General features: G+C 44.4%; 1 protein-coding gene across 1 annotated transcript; it reads left to right on the top strand.

Annotated features, from left to right (window-relative positions):
• Nucleotides 1-3,633: 3,633 nt before the first annotated feature.
• Nucleotides 3,634-18,049, top strand: LOC127931854 (CAP-Gly domain-containing linker protein 1). Its single transcript, XM_052525861.1, has 7 exons — nucleotides 3,634-3,976; nucleotides 6,436-6,542; nucleotides 9,722-9,778; nucleotides 16,249-16,336; nucleotides 16,488-16,706; nucleotides 16,882-16,994; nucleotides 17,139-18,049. The coding sequence occupies exons 3-7, from the start codon at nucleotides 9,768-9,770 to the stop codon at nucleotides 17,371-17,373; spliced, it is 666 nt and encodes a 221-aa protein (XP_052381821.1). The 5' UTR covers nucleotides 3,634-3,976; nucleotides 6,436-6,542; nucleotides 9,722-9,767; the 3' UTR covers nucleotides 17,374-18,049.
• Nucleotides 18,050-18,619: the final 570 nt, after the last annotated feature.

Genomic DNA, 18,619 nt, shown 5'->3' with positions numbered 1-18,619 from the left:
GTATTACAGTATAATTATTCAAGGTAAATATTAATCATTCAATTAAGAAATGCCAGGTTGGAGAGGATGTGTCACATTTTCGTATTGACACATGAAAGGAGTCCAAATAAAGTATAAGCCGGCCTTGTTCTTGTCTGTTGGATTTTCTGCATATAAAAACAGTTAATACAGATCCTATTTCGATGCACAAAACCATTCAAACGAAGTCCTATGGGTTTCATACCACTTTACCCGACATTTTTGCTAAAACGTCACAAACCCTGCTGCTGCGGTCATTCGATAGCGTTGGAATATATTCTTCAAAGAGAGGACGCCGCAATGAGAGAAATAATGTAGCCTACTGAAGACAGGCCTTTTACAATATTAAATCATGACAGCATTTGATACTTACTAAAGAGATGGAGTCCAGACATGCTACTTTAGGAAACTTTCTGGAAACTCACGTAAAAGCACTCGTCAATCAAAGCCACCAGCGTATGTCAGACATTAGCAAATATTAAAATTTCCTTAAAACGTATTAAAAAACTAGACCTACTTTAGGTATTACTGAAAGTAGGCTATAATATAATGCATTGACAAGGAAAGTATGACAGGGACAGACAGCTATGTTATAGTATGAAGATGAAATGTACAATCATTCAAATAGAAAATAATACACGCATCATGTCCATAACCTAGTTATCAGCGACACTGATTTATCTAAGGGGAGAGTGTTGGAAAGATGTTTTTTTAAATACTGTGAGGAACTATTATAATTTGAATGGATAAAGAAGAAAAAAACTTCTCTGATTTACTGCCTGAAAAGCCTGAAAAGCACAGCTGGGTACTTTCCTACATTTGACATTTGCGAGAAGCAGGCCAGGTACTTCAACGCTTGCGCGCGCGCTACGTCAACAACAAGGACAGAGAAACCAGGTTACCACGTAAATGATGGTATGAAATAAACCAGAAGGTGTTTCTCACAAGTGTAGCAGGTTGTGAACTCAGCAGACAACATTTCCACTCTGAGAATGAGAACGGTAAATTACTGTAATTAATACATGCCTCAACAGATTCATGTGACCAAATGACAGAGATACACTGTAAATTGCCTGTTTTTCAAATGGTAGGCTACCACATGGGCATTCACAAAAGTGCATTGGGGGCTGAAACTGTATAGCCTAGGCTACTGTTCTACTTTGCAGGGATAGGAGCAGGCCATTTTGGGGGTCTTGCTTATGGCGGCATTTCGGCTACAGCAGGGCCTGATTAGGGTTTATTAGTCTATAAATTGAGAAAAGATTCCTTATCAAATTATACCATGCCAGGTTGAAGAGGATTGGCGGCCATTTTACACAACATTAGCTAATTAAAGGCCTGGAAATATTTAGTTTATAAATTCGACCACAAGCGCACATACAACGTCAAAAAACCATATGTGTAAATTGGTCAAATCATAGAGGATAACATAAAGTCTGGGTCTTGTTTCCATTGTGGTCCTCTTGAAACAAGGTGGCTAGGTAAAGATCGTACATGGTTGAACACAGTATGACAGCGAGATAATGAAACAAAAAACAAAGAAGAACATCGATCTCATCAAACCCCCCCACATGTAGCATTAAAGGACAGTAGGAAAGAAGAGGAGATGTATAACATTTAATACACAGACTAAGTTAGCAAAACAATTGCCTATAAACATTAGTCAAGTTTATCTACATTAAAATAAAGAAAATAAAACACTTTTTTTTTAATCCTAAAATGAATGTAGGCTTATTTAAACGGTTTTGATGGTTATTTTATTTTCATGATGGGCTTCAACCATAACTGTCAGTTACACGGTTATTCAATTACTGTCTCAGCCCTAGTAGGATACTGCATGTGCTTGTCAGTTATATGAAACAACAGTATTGGTCTGAACATACAGACCAAGTGATGGCTATTTTATCGCTTTGAAAAGAAACCTTTGTGATTGGCTGATATCTGAGAGGGAAACTTTATTGAAGGGGGACACCTAGTCAGTTGCAACACCGAATGCCTTCAATTGAAATGTGTCTTCCGCATTTAACCCAACCCCTCTGAATCAGAGAGGTGCGGGGGGCTGCCTTAATCGACATCCACTTCTTTGGCTCCCGGGGAACAGTGGGTTAACTCCTCCCATCAGAACATACCAAGCACTAATTAATTAAACTTCTCTTGGGAGGGAATTTAACCTGCACACGGACCACAGAGCCCTGACATGGATCCAGACCATGAAGGACCGGAATTCTCGCATGACCAGGTTGTATCTTGAGCTCCAGCCCTTCAGGTTCTGTTTCCGTCACGAGGCAGGAAAATAACATTTTGCGGCGGACTACCTATCCCGAACCTGGTTGCTTCAGGAGAGGAGGAAGGTAATGTGCCTCCCTGCTCCGTTATCAGCTACGTTAACAATGTGGGTCGACACACAAGTTAACATAGCTGATAATGGAGCAGGGAGGCGCGATGAGTGTGTGTGTGTTAGTGTACCAAACGCTGCCCACGGCCAGTGACGGACTTCTCCGTCACACATACCAAAAGACATATTTCCCCTGGTCTAATGTCCATTGCTCATGTTTCTTGGCCCAAGCAAGTCTCCTTTTCTTATTGTTGTCCTTTAGAAGTGGTTTCTTTGAAATAATTCAACCATGAAGGCCTGATTCACACAGTCTCCTCTGAACAGTTGATGTTGAAATGTGTCTGTTACTTGAACTCTGTGACGCATTTTTTGGGCTGCAATTTCTGAGGCTGGTAACTCTAATGAACTTATCCTCTGCAGCAGAGGTAACTTTGGGTCTTCCTTTCCTGTGGTGGTCCTCATGAGAGCCAGTTTCATCATAGCGCTTGATGGTTTTTGCAACTTCACTTGAAGAAACCTTCAAGGTTTTTGAAATGTTCCGGATTGACTGACCTTCACGTCTTAAAGTAATGATGGACTGTCATTTCTCTTTGCTTATTTTAGCTGTTCTTGCCATATTATGGACTTGGTCTTTTACCAAATAGGGCTATCTTCTGTATACCAACCATACCTTGTCACAACACAACTTATTGGCTCAAACGCATTAAGAAGGAAAGAAGTTCCACAAATTAACTTTTAACAAGGCACACCTGTTGATTGAAATGCATTCCAGGTGACTACCTCATGAAGCTGGTTGAGAGAATGCCAAGAGTGTGCAAAGCTGTCATCAAGGCAAAGGGTGGCTACTTTGAAGAATCTGAAATCTGAAATATATTTGGTTTTGTTGATCACTATTTTGGTTACTACATGATTCCATATGTGTTATTTCATAGTTGTCTTCATTATTATTCTACAATTATAGAAAATAGTCAAAAATGATGAAAAGCCCTGGAATGAATAGGTGTGTCCAAACTGGTACTGTATAGTTTAAATAAATATTGCCCTGTTGTGCACTTCCGGTAATACCGTATACCCCGGTATGTTACAGAAACAGTATGACGGTATGAAAATCTGGATACCTCCCAACCCTAGTGTGTGTGTGTGTCTGTGTGTGTGTCAGAGAGAGAGAGCGAGAGAGCAGCAGAGGGTGGGTGAGGGAGTAGGAACCAGTTGGGATTTACATAATGAAGGCGCTGCTCCTCGCTTTAGTACACGCGACCACGTGTGTGTGAGCTAGCTAGTGAGCGTGTGCCCAGGCAACACACACACATACCATCGCTCTCTTCTCCCTCTCCCCCTCTCTCTCTCTCTCTGGCGTGCACTGTAGGGGGTGGGAGCTGATGGTTTATTGATGGGGAGTCTGCGTTAGTGTGTGTGCTACTGGGAGAGACCATTGGGGAAAGATAGGGTACAGTATTGACACTAGGAGAGATAGGGACTGCTCTGCCACTGGGACAGACAGGCTAGAGACCAGTACTGGGAGAGAGCGAGAACTCTGACAGAGGGACCATGCTGTAGGGTAGAGCAGTGGATGTGGCTGCTCTGCACCGGGGCTATCCAGGCACAATCTACTCTCACTACCAGGTAAACACAGCTGTTCTGTTCCTCGCACAGCAGGTTTCTTACATGTTTGTGTCATCTTTCAAATGGACTGGGGATGTATTAGCTGATTTTCTTTTTGAGCCTGTATTTCAAGCTGTGTTCCAGCTGTTCGGGGAGGATTTGTTCTTGAGTGGTAATTGAGGGAGGATGAGTGAGGACGATTTGAATCTGAAAGTGCAGGAGGTTACTGATTTAGATGGTTGTATTTTCAGGAAGAGAGATAGTCGTTTGCGGCCTTTGGGACTGAGGATGCGCCCTTAAGTTTGCTGTCTGGTTGTTTGTATGCTGTCGGCTGTGTGTGTGTGTGTGTGCATGTATGCTGTCGGCTGTGTGTGTGTGTGTGCATGTATGCTATGGATATGGAGTCTGTCTCCAGACGGATGTTATTAGATTATCCGGTCTAACATTGCTGTGTTCTTGTTCGACTGGTATCCTCTGAGGATACTAGTCGAACATCTGTCACAAACACAAACAAACTGTGAAATGTCCCAGTGTCAGAGCAGCATCCTCAATCTGACTGCTTCAAATCAGGCTACAAGAGTACGGAGGTCGACTTCTCTGCGTGTTGTGTGCGTTTGTTAGTATGTGACACCTCCGTGGACTAGTTCAGGGTTCTGTCATGTAAACCGACTCACTTTAAGGTAGAGGTCTTCACATGTCCAAATAGCTTTTCTCTCTCCGGTCCGGGTCGGGTCCTGTTTGATTGACATGGAGTACAGCTCCCGACCACGGCTCTGCGTAGACTTTAGCATATTTATTTGATGCTAATAATGTGAATTTATTGACTTACAGAAGGCCTAGTCAACATATAAAAAAACGATTTCTTAACCAGAAGAGCAACTTGGCTGATAAACATGATTTTTTGGGGGTTGGGTCTAGGTCTGGTTGTCGTCGCGTCCGTTCGGGTCCGGGTCAACTTTTTGGACCCGAGAAGATCTGTACTCTTAAAGCATCCTGGATCAGTTACTCACATGTCAACCAGATACAGATACTGTAGAGATGATAATAACTTTGGCAAAATGTTAACATGCAACACGACACACAGCACATGACTTACAGTAAGAGATTGCATTCAGGATTGCGCTGCATCTGCCATGGATCGGTTACTCACATGTAAAGCCAGATGATTGGAGATTTAAAAACAAAAAATACACTGGAAATATATCTACTTTATGTTAGAACGCAACCGAACAGACAGCACGTGAGCACATGAGTTACCATGGCAATCCATCAGGGGACTTTTTTTATTCCGTTCCGGCAGCAGTATTTTAGCAAAGAAAAACATTGATTCCGAAGCCGTGTTTCTGTCCAGTAAATGAATTATTGACATGGTCACACGCACACACATACTGTACACTGCCACAATGAGACTCTAGTCCAGGGGAAGCATAGCAACAGAAGAGGGGTTGTTCATTGCTAGTCAACATGTCCTCCCTTCTCTGGTGGAAGTTTCCACTTGTTTACCTAACATCCCCTTCGGATGTCACGATGCCCAGATGTTTTTCTGTGATATGTTGTCTTTGACAAGTACAAGAGTTCATTTGAATACAAATCCTAGAAACAAAGATTTCGCATCCCACTAGCTATTTTTATGCCATATTGTTTAGAAATAGAAGTGGGAGTAAGAACAAACAGAATGCTTAAAAGGATTTAAAGTTTGACTCGTGATTTGGACGCTCATCGTTTGATCCCCCCCCCTGCTGCTGTCCCTTTAGAAATGAACATTATCTTTTCAGTCATTATCATCATCTCTGCATGGTCTCTAATGCCTCAGAGGATCCATCTCCTCCCAAATGGTGATTTAAGTGGCGATGCCAAGTCTCACATACAGTTTATCTACACATGATTTTTTTTCTGATGAGCTGGGAATAAAGAAACTAAATAATACTTAGTCATGGACATTGGCGCTAGAAGTAGGGAAACGGAGATATCTAGTTAGCTGCATGCATTCAACCGAAATGTGTCTTCCACATTTAACCCAACTCCTCTGAATCAGAGAGGTACAAAATAAATCAACATCTGGGAGCAGTTGTTTTTGCGGGTTAACTGCCTTGCTCAAGGGCAGAACGGACAATTCTTCCAGCTTGGGGATTCAAACCAGTGACCATTCGGTTACTGACCCAACCCTCTTAACTTCTAGGCTACCTGCCGCCCAGGCGAAGTGATTTAATCCCTCACACACTTATGTCTCTGTGCGTAGGTTTGGCAGACAGTTTATACGATGAGTAATGGTGTTGGTCTTTGTGCACCGAGGAAGCGGCTGTTTCAGTGTAACACGGCAGTGTGTCTTTCTGTTAATGTTCGCGACTAAGACTGTTAGAGAGGCGTGAAGAAGAGACGGCTTTATCTGTTTACTGTTTACTGTGTGTCTAAGTCTCTCTCTTTTCTCTCTCTCTCTCCCTCCTTTCATCCTTCTCTTCCACCCGTGTAACATTTCCCAGCTCGAGGCGCTGAAACAGCAGAATTCCAAATTCCAGGAAGAACTCAGTCTCTCGCAGGAGCGGAGCAGCACGCAAAACCAGCGCATCGGAAATCTGTGCAAGGAAATGTGAGTGCGACCGAAGGTTATTGTGCTTGCTCTTCGGGGGTGATCTAATCTGTGTGTGAATGGCTGAAACCAGCATATTGGAATGTTCAAGGGAATGTTCAAGGGAATGTTCAAGGGAATGTTCAAGGGAATGTTCAAGGGAATGTTCAAGGGAATGTTCAAGGGAATGTTCAAAGGGAATGTTCAAAGGGAATGTTCAAGGGAATGTTCAAGGGAATGTTCAAGGGAAAAGGGGAATTCCACGCATGGACGTGAGTATGGCTGATGGTTGGTTCCTCAGCTGATACCGTGGTATTCAGCGTTCAAATTATGCATTGACTACAAGCTGGCCCTCGAAATAGACAGTCGACCAACATGTCAGCTTCTTTGGATCCAGAGGACACAGGAGGAGTGTATGCTCTGTGGCTCTGTGGCTCTGTGGCTCTGTGGCTCTGTGGTGTTTCAGCGTGCGTGTAAAGACCAGCACATCAGAAGCCTGTGCAGGGAGACGTGAGAGAGGCTCAAGTCGCTCTGGATAAGAGCGTCTGCTAAATGACTTAAATGTAATGTAATGTAAATGTCTTACTCAAATAAGACATAGACTTATATATTTAACTCGCTCATGCCGCTTAGTCAGAGAGAGAGAGAGAGAGAGGGAGAGAGAGGGGTACAGTTCACTCTTAAAGCCAGTTTGTGACACCTGTGTGGGATCATGATGTGCGAAGTGTAGTCTTCTGGTATTAGAATGGTTGTTGATGTATCCCTAAAAGCCAGTAGCCAGTGATGATGAAATACGTCCCTCTTATTAGACAGCAGTATGCTAAGTACAGCTGCAGTATGTCGGGAGAAAGACTGGGCTCCTCTCTTTGTTATGGTGAGCGTCATGCATGACCTAGGGTTCTATTTATAGGTCTGTGTGTGTGTGTGCATGAGTGGATGTGTGTGTGTACATGTGCGTGTGCATGCCTTCATGTTTAACTTGTGTGCGTTGTGACCCCCCTCCCCGTGTGAGTCATCAAAGCATCAGTCTCTGACGTCGGATTGACGTGACAGGCTGAATGACAGCAACTACTTTATTATTCACTTTGTCCTGATTTCACTATTCTCTCCTCTTCTTCACTCATCTTCCTCCATCCTTTTAGACACAAGCGTTCCTCTTTCCTTCCGTCCATCAGAGACTAGGGAGTGTTACATAATCACAGCCTCTTCTCCTCGAACCGCTTGCCTCCAACATGGCCACTCCATGGGTCTCATAACCTCCATGACGTGTGCATTCGCGCGTGTCTGCAAGAGCGAGTATGCTGGCGTGTTTGTGTGTGTGTGTGTGTGTGTGTGTGTGTGGGAGCAGCTTTGTGCTGCCGGAGACATCTCGTCTGGGAGAACAGCTGCATCCGACCCAGTCAGTTCTCTGATCTCTTTGTGTGTGTTTTGGCTAGATTGGTCTGTATTATATGGTCTATGGTTATTTTATTGTATACTCTCTAAGGAGTAGAGTGCCTTTTCACTTCTCCCAGGTTACAGCCTTTGGGAGTGTGTGTGTGCGCGTGTTAAATATCAGCCTCTCATATCACGCTTGATATTTGGCAGTCTGGGCCACGTACATAGGCTTACGGTACGTGGCCTTCAGATTGCAGGCCTGCAAGGGTATAGCAAAACAACTGGTACTGCTCTGTTTCAGCTGATATGGGCAGCCTAGCTGTGTGGAGGAGAATGTACTGCTCTGTTTCAGCCATTAAGGGCAGCCTAGCTGTGTGGAAGAGAAGGTACTGCTCTGTTTCAGCTGATATGGGCAGCCTAGCTGTGTGGAGGAGAAGGTACTGCTCTGTTTCAGCTGATATGGGCAGCCTAGCTGTGTGGAGGAGAAGGTACTGCTCTGTTTCAGCCGACATGGGCAGCCTAGCTGTGTGGAGGAGAAGGTACTGCTCTGTTTCAGCCGTTATGGGCAGCCTAGCTGTGTGGAGGAGAAGGTACTGCTCTGTTTCAGCTGATATGGGCAGCCTAGCTGTGTGGAGGAGAAGGTACTGCTCTGTTTCAGCTGATATGGGCAGCCTAGCTGTGTGGAGGAGAAGGTACTGCTCTGTTTCAGCCGATATGGGCAGCCTAGCTGTGTGGAGGAGAAGGTACTGATCTGTTTCAGCTGATATGGGCAGCCTAGCTGTGTGGAGGAGAAGGTACTGCTCTGTTTCAGCCATTAAGGGCAGCCTAGCTGTGTGGAGGAGAAGGTACTGCTCTGTTTCAGCCATTAAGGGCAGCCTAGCTGTGTGGAGGAGAAGGTACTGCTCTGTTTCAGCTGATATGGGCAGCCTAGCTGTGTGGAGGAGAAGGTACTGCTCTGTTTCAGCTGATATGGGCAGCCTAGCTGTGTGGAGGAGAAGGTACTGCTCTGTTTCAGCTGATATGGGCAGCCTAGCTGTGTGGAGGAGAAGGTACTGCTCTGTTTCAGCTGATATGGGCAGCCTAGCTGTGTGGAGGAGAAGGTACTGCTCTGTTTCAGCTGATATGGGCAGCCTAGCTGTGTGGAGGAGAAGGTACTGCTCTGTTTCAGCTGATATGGGCAGCCTAGCTGTGTGGAGGAGAAGGTGCTTTTAGTTTCCTTAACTGTCCTTGCATCAACAACCTTTGAAATATTTGAATCCTTTATAATGTGATGTTATTTGTGGATTCAAATCAAGTATTCTTAAATGTGTGTGTGTGTGTCTGTGACTGATGCTTTATAGTGTGGTCAATGTGATTATGCCTCAGTTGGACACACAGAAGGTGATTTAGACTGGCCCATTTGCCACACATACTGAGAGTTGGACATGACCTTTACACTCATCACTACTTAGCCATGACAACCTTTACTTTATACCCATACCAACATCACAGCCAAGCAGAGATACTCTGTGCTATAAATGTATTTTTTATTTATGTATACATTTGTTATCATTGATGTTGAACACATTCTGATGGTCCTTTATTAGAAAGTGCCTCTAGACATTAATCATGTTGATTGTTATTGAGTCTCACAAATGTTGACTGACACTGAAAAGCAACTCACCCTCGCCCTTCTCTCTTTCTCCCTCTCTCTCTCTCTCTCTCTCTCTCTCTCTCTCGCCCTTCTTCTTCTCTCGCTCTCCCTCCATTTCTCTCGCTCCCTTCTCTTTCTCTCTCTCTCTCTCTCTCCCCTCTCTCTCTTGCTCTCCTTCCATCTCTCTCAGTGAGGAACTGAAGCTGAACAGTCATAAGTCTCAGTACCAGCAAGACATGAAAGACAGGTAAAACATTTATTACACATTCATTATAGTATTTATAACACAATTTATTACACATTCATTATAGTATTTATAACACAATTTATTACACATTCATTATAGTATTTATAACACAATTTATTACACATTCATTATAGTATTTATAACACAATTTATTACACATTCATTATAGTATTTATAACACAATTTATTTGCTGCTGCCTTGGGAAGATAACTGAGTGTAAACATATTGCACCATGCATCTGCTACCTTGGGAAGATAACTGAGTGTAAACATATTGCACCATACATCTGCTGCCTTGGGAAGATAACTGAGTGTAAACATACTGCACCATACATCTGCTGCCTTGAGAAGATAACTGAGTGTAAACATATTGCACCATACATCTGCTGCCTTGGGAAGATAACTGAGTGTAAACATACTGCACCATACATCTGCTGCCTTGGGAAGATAACTGAGTGTAAACATATTGCACCATACATCTGCTGCCTTGGGAAGATAACTGAGTGTAAACATACTGCACCATACATCTGCTGCCTTGGGAAGATAACTGAGTGTAAACATATTGCACCATACATCTGCTGCCTTGGGAAGATAACTGAGTGTAAACATACTGCACCATACATCTGCTGCCTTGGGAAGATAACTGAGTGTAAACATACTGCACCATACATCTGCTGCCTTGGGAAGATAACTGAGTGTAAACATATTGCACCATGCATCTGCTGCCTTGGGAAGATAACTGAGTGTAAACATATTGCACCATGCATCTGCTGCCTTGGGAAGATAACTGAGTGTAAACATATTGCACCATGCATCTGCTGCCTTGGGAAGATAACTGAGTGTAAACATATTGCACCATGCATCTGCTGCCTTGGGAAGATAACTGAGTGTAAACATATTGCACCATGCATCTGCTGCCTTGGGAAGATAACTGAGTGTAAACATATTGCACCATGCATCTGCTGCCTTGGGAAGATAACTGAGTGTAAACATATTGCACCATGCATCTGCTGCCTTGGGAAGATAACTGAGTGTAAACATACTGCACCATGCATCTGCTGCCTTGGGAAGATAACTGAGTGTAAACATATTGCACCATGCATCTGCTGCCTTGGGAAGATAACTGAGTGTAAACATACTGCACCATGCATCTGCTGCCTTGGGAAGATAACTGAGTGTAAACATACTGCACCATGCATCTGCTGCCTTGGTACAGTTTCTTTTCTATATCCATTAATGATTGACTTCAGTGTGTCTGATAGTGGAAGAAAAAATACATGTATTTGTCACATACACATGGTTAGCAGATGTTAATGCGAGTGTAGCGAAATGCTTGTGCTTCTAGTTCCGACAATGCAGTAATAACCAACAAGTAATCTAACTAACAATTCCAAAACTACTGTCTTATACACACAAGTGTAAGGGGATAAAGTACATAAAGATATATGAATGAGTGATGGTACATAAAGATATATGAATGAGTGATGGTACAGAGCGGCATAGGCAAGATACAGTAGATGGTATCGAGTACAGTATATACATATGAGATGAGTATGTAAACAAAGTGGCATAGTTAAAGTGGCTAGTGATACATGTATTACATAAAGATGCAGTAGATGATATAGAGTACAGTATATCCGTATACATATGAGATGAATAATGTAGGGTATGTAAACATTATATTACGTAGCATTGTTTAAAGTGGCTAGTGATATATTTTACATAATTTCCCATCAATTCCCATTATTAAAGTGGCTGGAGTTGAGTCAGTGTGTTGGCAGCAGCCACTCAATGTTAGTGGTGGCTGTTTAACAGTCTGATGGCCTTGAGATAGAAGCTGTTTTTCAGTCTCCCGGTCCCAGCTTTGATGCACCTGTACTGACCTCTCCTTCTGGATGATAGCGGGGTGAACAGGCAGTGGCTCGGGTGGTTGTTGTCCTTGATGATCTTTATGGCCTTCCTGTAACATCGGGTGGTGTAGGTGTCCTGGAGGGCAGGTAGTTTGCCCCCGGTGATGCGTTGTGCAGACCTCACTACCCTCTGGAGAGCCTTACGGTTGTGGGCGGAGCAGTTGCCGTACCAGGCGGTGATACAGCCCGCCAGGATGCTCTCGATTGTGCATCTGTAGAAGTGTATGGATAGTGTATACAGTGCATTCGGAAAGTAATCAGACCCCTTGACTTTTTCCACGTTTTGTTAAGTTACAGTCACCCCCAAAACCAATTCTTTCTTTGGCCGCCTCTCCTTCCACTTCTCTGCTCCCAATGACTGGAACGAACTACAAAAATCTCTGAAACTGGAAACACTTACCTCCTCACTCGCTTTAAGCACCAACTGTCAGAGCAGCTCACAGATTACTGCACCTGTACATAGCCCACCTATAATTTAGCCCAAACAACTACCTCTTTCCCAACTGTATTTAATTTATTAATTTATTTTGCTCCTTTGCACCCCATTATTTTTATTTCTACTTTGCACATTCTTCCATTGCAAAACTACCATTCCAGTGTTTTACTTGCTATATTGTATTTACTTTGCCACCATGGTCTTTTTTTGACCTTTACCTCCCTTCTCACCTCATTTGCTCACATCGTATATAGACTTGTCTATACTGTATTATTGACTGTATGTTTGTTTTACTCCATGTGTAACTCTGTGTCGTTGTATGTGTCGAACTGCTTTGCTTTATCTTGGCCAGGTCGCAATTGGAAATGAGAACTTGTTCTCAACTTGCCTACCTGGTTAAATAAAGGAGAAATAAAAATAAAATAAATAAACAGCCTTATTAAAAAATACCCCAAAATGATAAAGCAAAAACAGGTTTTTAGAAATGTTTGCAAATCTATATAAAAAAATGTAAAACTGAAATATCACATTTACATAAGTATTCAGACCCTTTACTCAGTACTTTGTTAAAGCACCTTTGTCTGTGATTACAGCCTTGACTCTTCTTGGGTATGACTCTATAAACTTGGCACATCTGTATTTAGGGAGTTTCTCCCATTCTTCTCTGCAGATCCTCTTAAGCTCTGTCAGGTTGGATGGGGAGTGTCGCTGCACAGCTATTTTCAGCTCTCTCCAGAGATGTTCGATTGGGTTCAAGTCCGGGCTATGGCTGGGCCACTCAAGAACATTCAGAGACTTGTCCCGAAGCCACTCCTGTGTTGTCTTGGCTGTGTGCTTAGGGTCGTTGTCCTGTTGGTAGGTGACCCTTCGCCTCAGTCTGAGGTCCTAAGAGCTTTGGAGCAGGTTTTCCTCAAGGATCTCTGTGTACTTTGCTCCGTTCATCTTTCCCTCAATCCTGACTGGTCACCACAACATGATGCTGCCTCCACCATGCTTCGCTGTAGGGATGGTGCAAGGTTTCCTCCAGACGTGATGCTTGACATTCAGGCCAAAGAGTTCAATCGTGGTTTCATCAGACCAGATAATATTGTTTCTCATGGTCTAAGAGTCCTTTAGGTATCTTTTGGCAAACTCCAAGTGGGCTATCATGTGCCTTTTACTGAGGATTGTCTTCCGTCTGACCACTCTACCATAAAGGCCTGATTGGTGGAGTGCTGCAGAGATGGTTGTCCTTCTGGAAGGTTCTCCCATCTCCACAGAGGAACTCTTGAGCTCTGTCAGAGTGACCATTGGGTTCTTGGTCACCTCCCCGATTAAGGCCCTTCTCCCCTGATTGCTCAGTTTGGCCTGGCGGACACTTCTAGGAAGAGTATTGGTGTTTCCAAACTTCTTCCAGTTAAGAATGATGGCGGCCACTGTGTTCTTGGGGACCTTCAATGCTGCAGACAGTTTCTGGTACCTTTCCCCAGATCTGTGCCTCGACACAATCCTGTCTTCGAGCTCTACTAACAATTTGTTCGACCTCATGGGTTGGTTTTTGCTCTGATATGCACCGTCAACTATGGGACCTTATATAGACCAGTGTGTGCCTTTCCAAATCATGTCCAATCAATTGAATTTACCACAGGTAGACTCCAATCAAGTTGTAGAAACATCTCAAGGATGATCAATGGAAACAGGATGCACCTGAGCTCAATTTCGAGTCTCATAGAAAAGGGTCTGAACACTTATGTAAATAAGGTATTTCTGTTATTTCAAAACATTTTTTTTAAATCTGTTTTTGCTTTGTCATTATGGGGTATTGTATGTAGATTGATTAAGAAAAAAACGATTTAATCTATTTTAGAACAGAACCATTGTCCTGCTGAAGCTGAAGCGCAGCTGGGTCATGCAGGAAGACAATGATCCAAAACACACAATCAAGTCTACATGAAAATGGCTAAAAAGCAACAAATTAGAAGTTTTGTAATGGCCTTGTAAGGACCGACACCGGAGACGAGAAGCAGGTACAGGGAGAGCAAGTCAGAAACAGCGTCAGCACACGGATACACAATGACAAACGACGATCACAGCAGCAGGGAACAGAGCTGGGGAACTGACAAATATAATAATATTATCGGTAATAAACAGGTGATTGAGTCCAATAATCGCTGATGTGTGTGACGGGGCAGGTAATGATGTAATGATGGTGGCAGGAGTGCGCAATGCTGGGGAGCCCGGCGCCCTCGAGCTCAGGCGTGACAGGCCTAGTCAAAATCCACACCTAATCCCAATTGAGATCTTGTGGCATAACTTGAAACGAGCCAATCATGCTTGGAGTTAAAGCAGACATTCCTCCACAGCGATGTGAGAGACTGAGCATCAACTACAGGAAGTGTTTGGTTGCAGTCATTGCAGCTAAAGGTGGCACATCCAGTTATAGAGTGTAAGTGGGCAATTACTTTTTCACACAGGGGAATTGTGTGTTGCATAACTTTCTTAATTAAATAACTAAAATAAGTGTCCATTTGTTTTGTTATTTGTCAACTCAAGTTCCCTGTATCTAATATTAGGTTTTGGTTGAAGATCTGCTAACATTCAGTATCAAAAATATGCAGAAAAATAGGGAAAATCAGAAAGGGGGCAAATACTTTTTCACGGCACTGTACATCCCTTTACTAACACTAGTAATGAGAGGAGAGATGGAGGGAAGGAAGGAAAGGAATGTTGAAGGGGAGAGGAGGTAGAGGAGAAGAAGTTGGGGGTGGAGAAGAGAGGAGAGGAAATGGGAGGAGACGAGAGGAGCAGAAGAGGTGGGAGTTTGGCATCAGAAAGGTTATTTAAACCAAGAGAGAGATGATGAAAGCCTGAGGAAGGGTTATGTAGAGCAGGACTAATCAGTCAGGAGAGATCAGGGGATAACTACCTTTTCAGGTGAATGTTTCGCAGTCAGACAGTCAGAAAAGAGATGTTATTCAGCAGCACTAATCCCTAGAAAAGTAGGCTATATATCTAGACTAGCATCTGTAGTAAAAGACTTTGTTTAGGGGAAAACATCCAAGCTACATCTTTTGTGATTAACATGCTGACCAGAGAGCTCGCGCGCATGTTGATTTTGTCCAACCACACCAGACGCCATCAGGACACGCAGGTTGAAGTATCAAAACGAACTCTGAACCAAATGTATTAATTTGGGGACAGGTCGAAAAGCATTTAACATTTATGTCAATTTAGCTAGCTAGCATGCTGTTGCTAGCTAATTTGTCCTGGGATATAAACATTGGGATGGTATTTTACCTGAAATGCACAAGGTCCTCTACTCCGTTAATTAATCCACAGATAAAAGGGTCAAAGTTAGTTTCCAGTAATCTCTCCACCTTCAGTGGTCTTCTTCTTCTGACTTTATACGGTGGTTGGCAACCAACTTTAAGGTGCATCACCACCACCAACTGGACTGGAGTGTGCACCTCAATTCATCGTTCAATCTCCCAAGTGGGTATATGCTCCTAAAAACCAATGAGGAGATGGGAGAGGCAGGACTTGCAGCGAGTGAAGCTTCACAAATATAACCAAGTTCTATTTTAGCGCCTGGTTTCGCAGATGCTCGTTGATGATTGAATAACATGTATTTATACATTTATTTTGCAACGCATCCGACGCGAGCTGTGTGGTCAGCATGTGGTTAAGGTTGTTGTTCCATGTGGATGTATTGGATCATGAGACCCAGGCAGGGTAATGCCATCAACCTTGGGGTTCCACAGACAGGTTATTCACTGTGTTCTGAATCCTGCTAATGCCTTTTCATGTCAGGTTGGATTTCAACATCTGGATTTGTGATGTTCTTTCAAACTTTGGCCCTAAAACTTCCCAATGTTGTTATTGAGAAAGAGCTAGATTCACTAGTCTTTCGTGATCCTTGTTCCAACGCCTTGAGTATCACAACTATTGTGTGAAGTATTTGATTATTTATTGTAAAATCAAAAGTTTAAAAAATTGCAGTCAGAGACCTTCATCAGGCAGAAGTTTCTCACTTTACCCAAAGAGAAATGTATGCGTGCACACACAGTATTGCACTGCTCCTGCCAGTCCCAGTGTGGGTCTGTGAGTTCTGTATTTAGAAGTTATCTTCCTCTGTTCCCCCCCAGGGAAACTCTATCCAACCAGGAGACAGGGGAGGAGAGAAACTTCCAGAAGACAGATAAGGACAAGGAGCTGGAGACTCTGAGGAATGAGGTAAACATTCACACACAACTCTAGCAGACTGTGGGCCTTTTGATGAAAAATTCAAGAAAACTTGCATTGGGTCCTATGCTTTTTCTCTGGGCTGCCATACAATGGCTGTATCTCTATATTCGTTGAAACCTGTCTCTCTGTCTCCCCCTAGATTGTGGTGCTGCGAGGTGAGAACGTCATGGCCAAGACGCTGCAGTCTGCCGTTGAGGCGCTGGAGAGAGACAAGGCCCAACTACAGGGATGTGTCACCAGCCTGGAGCAGAGGCTCATGGGACAGCAGGCCTCCAAGGGAGGGGACAGTGGAATGCCTTCCTCAGGTGATGCAGTTCTGGACCAGCTGAGAGAAGAGAAGGAGTTTGCAGAGGGACAGGTATGATTCGCTATTAGTATTCCAATTGCATCATTTGCTTGTCACTTATACAGTATATAATTTGCATAGATAGATATCTGCACTTCCACCATTGTCTCACAGTCCACCTCACTCTTTCTCATATAAACTTGACTGTGGTCTCGCTTCTCTCCCTCCATATATTTTCCTCCTTCAGATTAACTTCCTGAACAGTGTGATTGTGGACCTGCAGAGGAAGAACGAGGAGTTGAAGGTGAAGTTGAAGAAGATGGTTCTGGCTGAGTTCAACGGCAATGACGGCACTGACGGGTCAGTCTTATAACATATAACCTCTGAACCCAAACCCCAAACTTAGCCCTCACTTACAGTTGTTGACAGACCCGTCAACATGCAATATTTTGCATTTCCCTAATCACTCTCTCTCTTCCTCTCTCTCGGTCTCTCCCTCTCTAGTTTGGAAGAGTGTGGATCTAAGAAGGACAAGAAGGCTCCTCCTCGTCTGTTCTGTGATATCTGTGACTGTTTCGACCTCCATGACACCGAAGACTGTCCGACCCAGGCCCAGAGCCCTGACTCAGTGCCCCACTCTTCCTTCAAGGGCAAGCCAGCCGACCAGCGGCCGTACTGCGACATCTGTGAGGCCTTTGGTCATTCCACAGAGTCCTGCCAAGATGATCAGACCTTCTAGACTCTCATCCATAGTATCCCACCCCTGCCCTGCACAGACTGCCAAACACCGACCAGACTCCCTCTGGGTTTTTATATCGTATTTATGTATGTCACTCACTGTCATAGTCCCCTTAGGTAACTCAAAATCCCCCGCTACCTAAGACTCTCCTATGACTTATACTACTTCCTCTCACAAATGTTTCTCTCCTCCCTCACCAACTCTTCTCTCCTCTCTAACTCTCCTCCCTCACCAACTCACCTTTCCTCGCTCTCCTCTCTAACTCTCCTCCCTCACCAACTCTCCTTTCCTCGCTCTCCTCTAACTCTCCTTCCTCACCAACTCTCCTCTCCTCTCTAACTCTCCTCCCTCACCAACTCTCCTTTCCTCAGTCTCCTCTCTAACTCTCCTTCCTCACCAACTCTCCCTCCTCCCTCACCAACTCTCCTTTCCTCGCTCTCCTCCCTCTAACCCCCCCTCTCCTCTCTAACTCTCCCCCCTCCCTCTCTCTAACTCTCCCCCTCCCTCTCTCTCTATCCCCCTCTCTCTCTCCCCCTCTCTCTAACTCTCTCCCTCTCTCTAACTCTCCCCCTCCCTCTCCTCTCTAACTCTCCTCCCTCTCTCTAACTCGCCCCCTTCCTCTCTCTAACTCTCCCCCTCCCTCTCTCCAACTCTCCGCCCTCCCACTCTCCAACTCTCCCCCTCCCTCTCCCCACCTCTCCCCCTCCCTCTCTCCCACTCTCCCCCTCCCTCTCCTCTCTAACTCTCCTCCCTCTAACTCTCCCCCTCCCTCTCTCCCCCTCTCCACCTCCCTCTCCAACTCTCCCCCCTCCCTCTCTCCAACTCTCCAACTCTCCAACTCTCCCCCTCCCTCTCCTCTCTAACTCTCCTCCCTCTAACTCTCCCCCTCCCTCTCTCCAACTCTCCCCCCTCCCTCTCTCTACCTCTCCCCCCTCCCTCTCTCTAACTCTCCCCCTCCCTCTCTCTAACTCTCCCCCTCTCTCTCCTCTCTAACTCTCCAACTCCCTCTCTCCAACTCTCCCCCCTCCCTCTCTCTAACTCTCCCCCTCCCTCTCTCTAACTCTCCCCCCTCCCACTCTCTAACTCTCCCCCCTCTCTCTCCTCAACTCACCTTTCCTCGCTCTCCTCTCTAACTCTCCTTCCTCACCAACTCTCCTCTCTTCTCTAACTCTCCTCCCTCACCAACTCTCCTTTCCTCGCTCTCCTCTCTAACTCTCCTCCCTCACCAACTCTCCTCTCTAACTCT

The sequence above is a fragment of the Oncorhynchus keta genome, chromosome 9 (assembly GCF_023373465.1).
Source record: "Oncorhynchus keta strain PuntledgeMale-10-30-2019 chromosome 9, Oket_V2, whole genome shotgun sequence".
NCBI lineage: Eukaryota > Metazoa > Chordata > Actinopteri > Salmoniformes > Salmonidae > Oncorhynchus > Oncorhynchus keta.
Note: the sequence above shows the minus strand (reverse complement) of the source record. Positions and strands in the feature narration are given on the sequence as shown.

Excerpts from the sequence above, each read along its gene's own strand:
- LOC127931854 (XM_052525861.1), top strand. Across the intron at positions 16,337-16,487 it reads TGGAGACTCTGAGGAATGAG|ATTGTGGTGCTGCGAGGTGA; the intron begins GTAAACATTCAC and ends GTCTCCCCCTAG. Across the intron at positions 16,707-16,881 it reads AGGAGTTTGCAGAGGGACAG|ATTAACTTCCTGAACAGTGT; the intron begins GTATGATTCGCT and ends TTCCTCCTTCAG.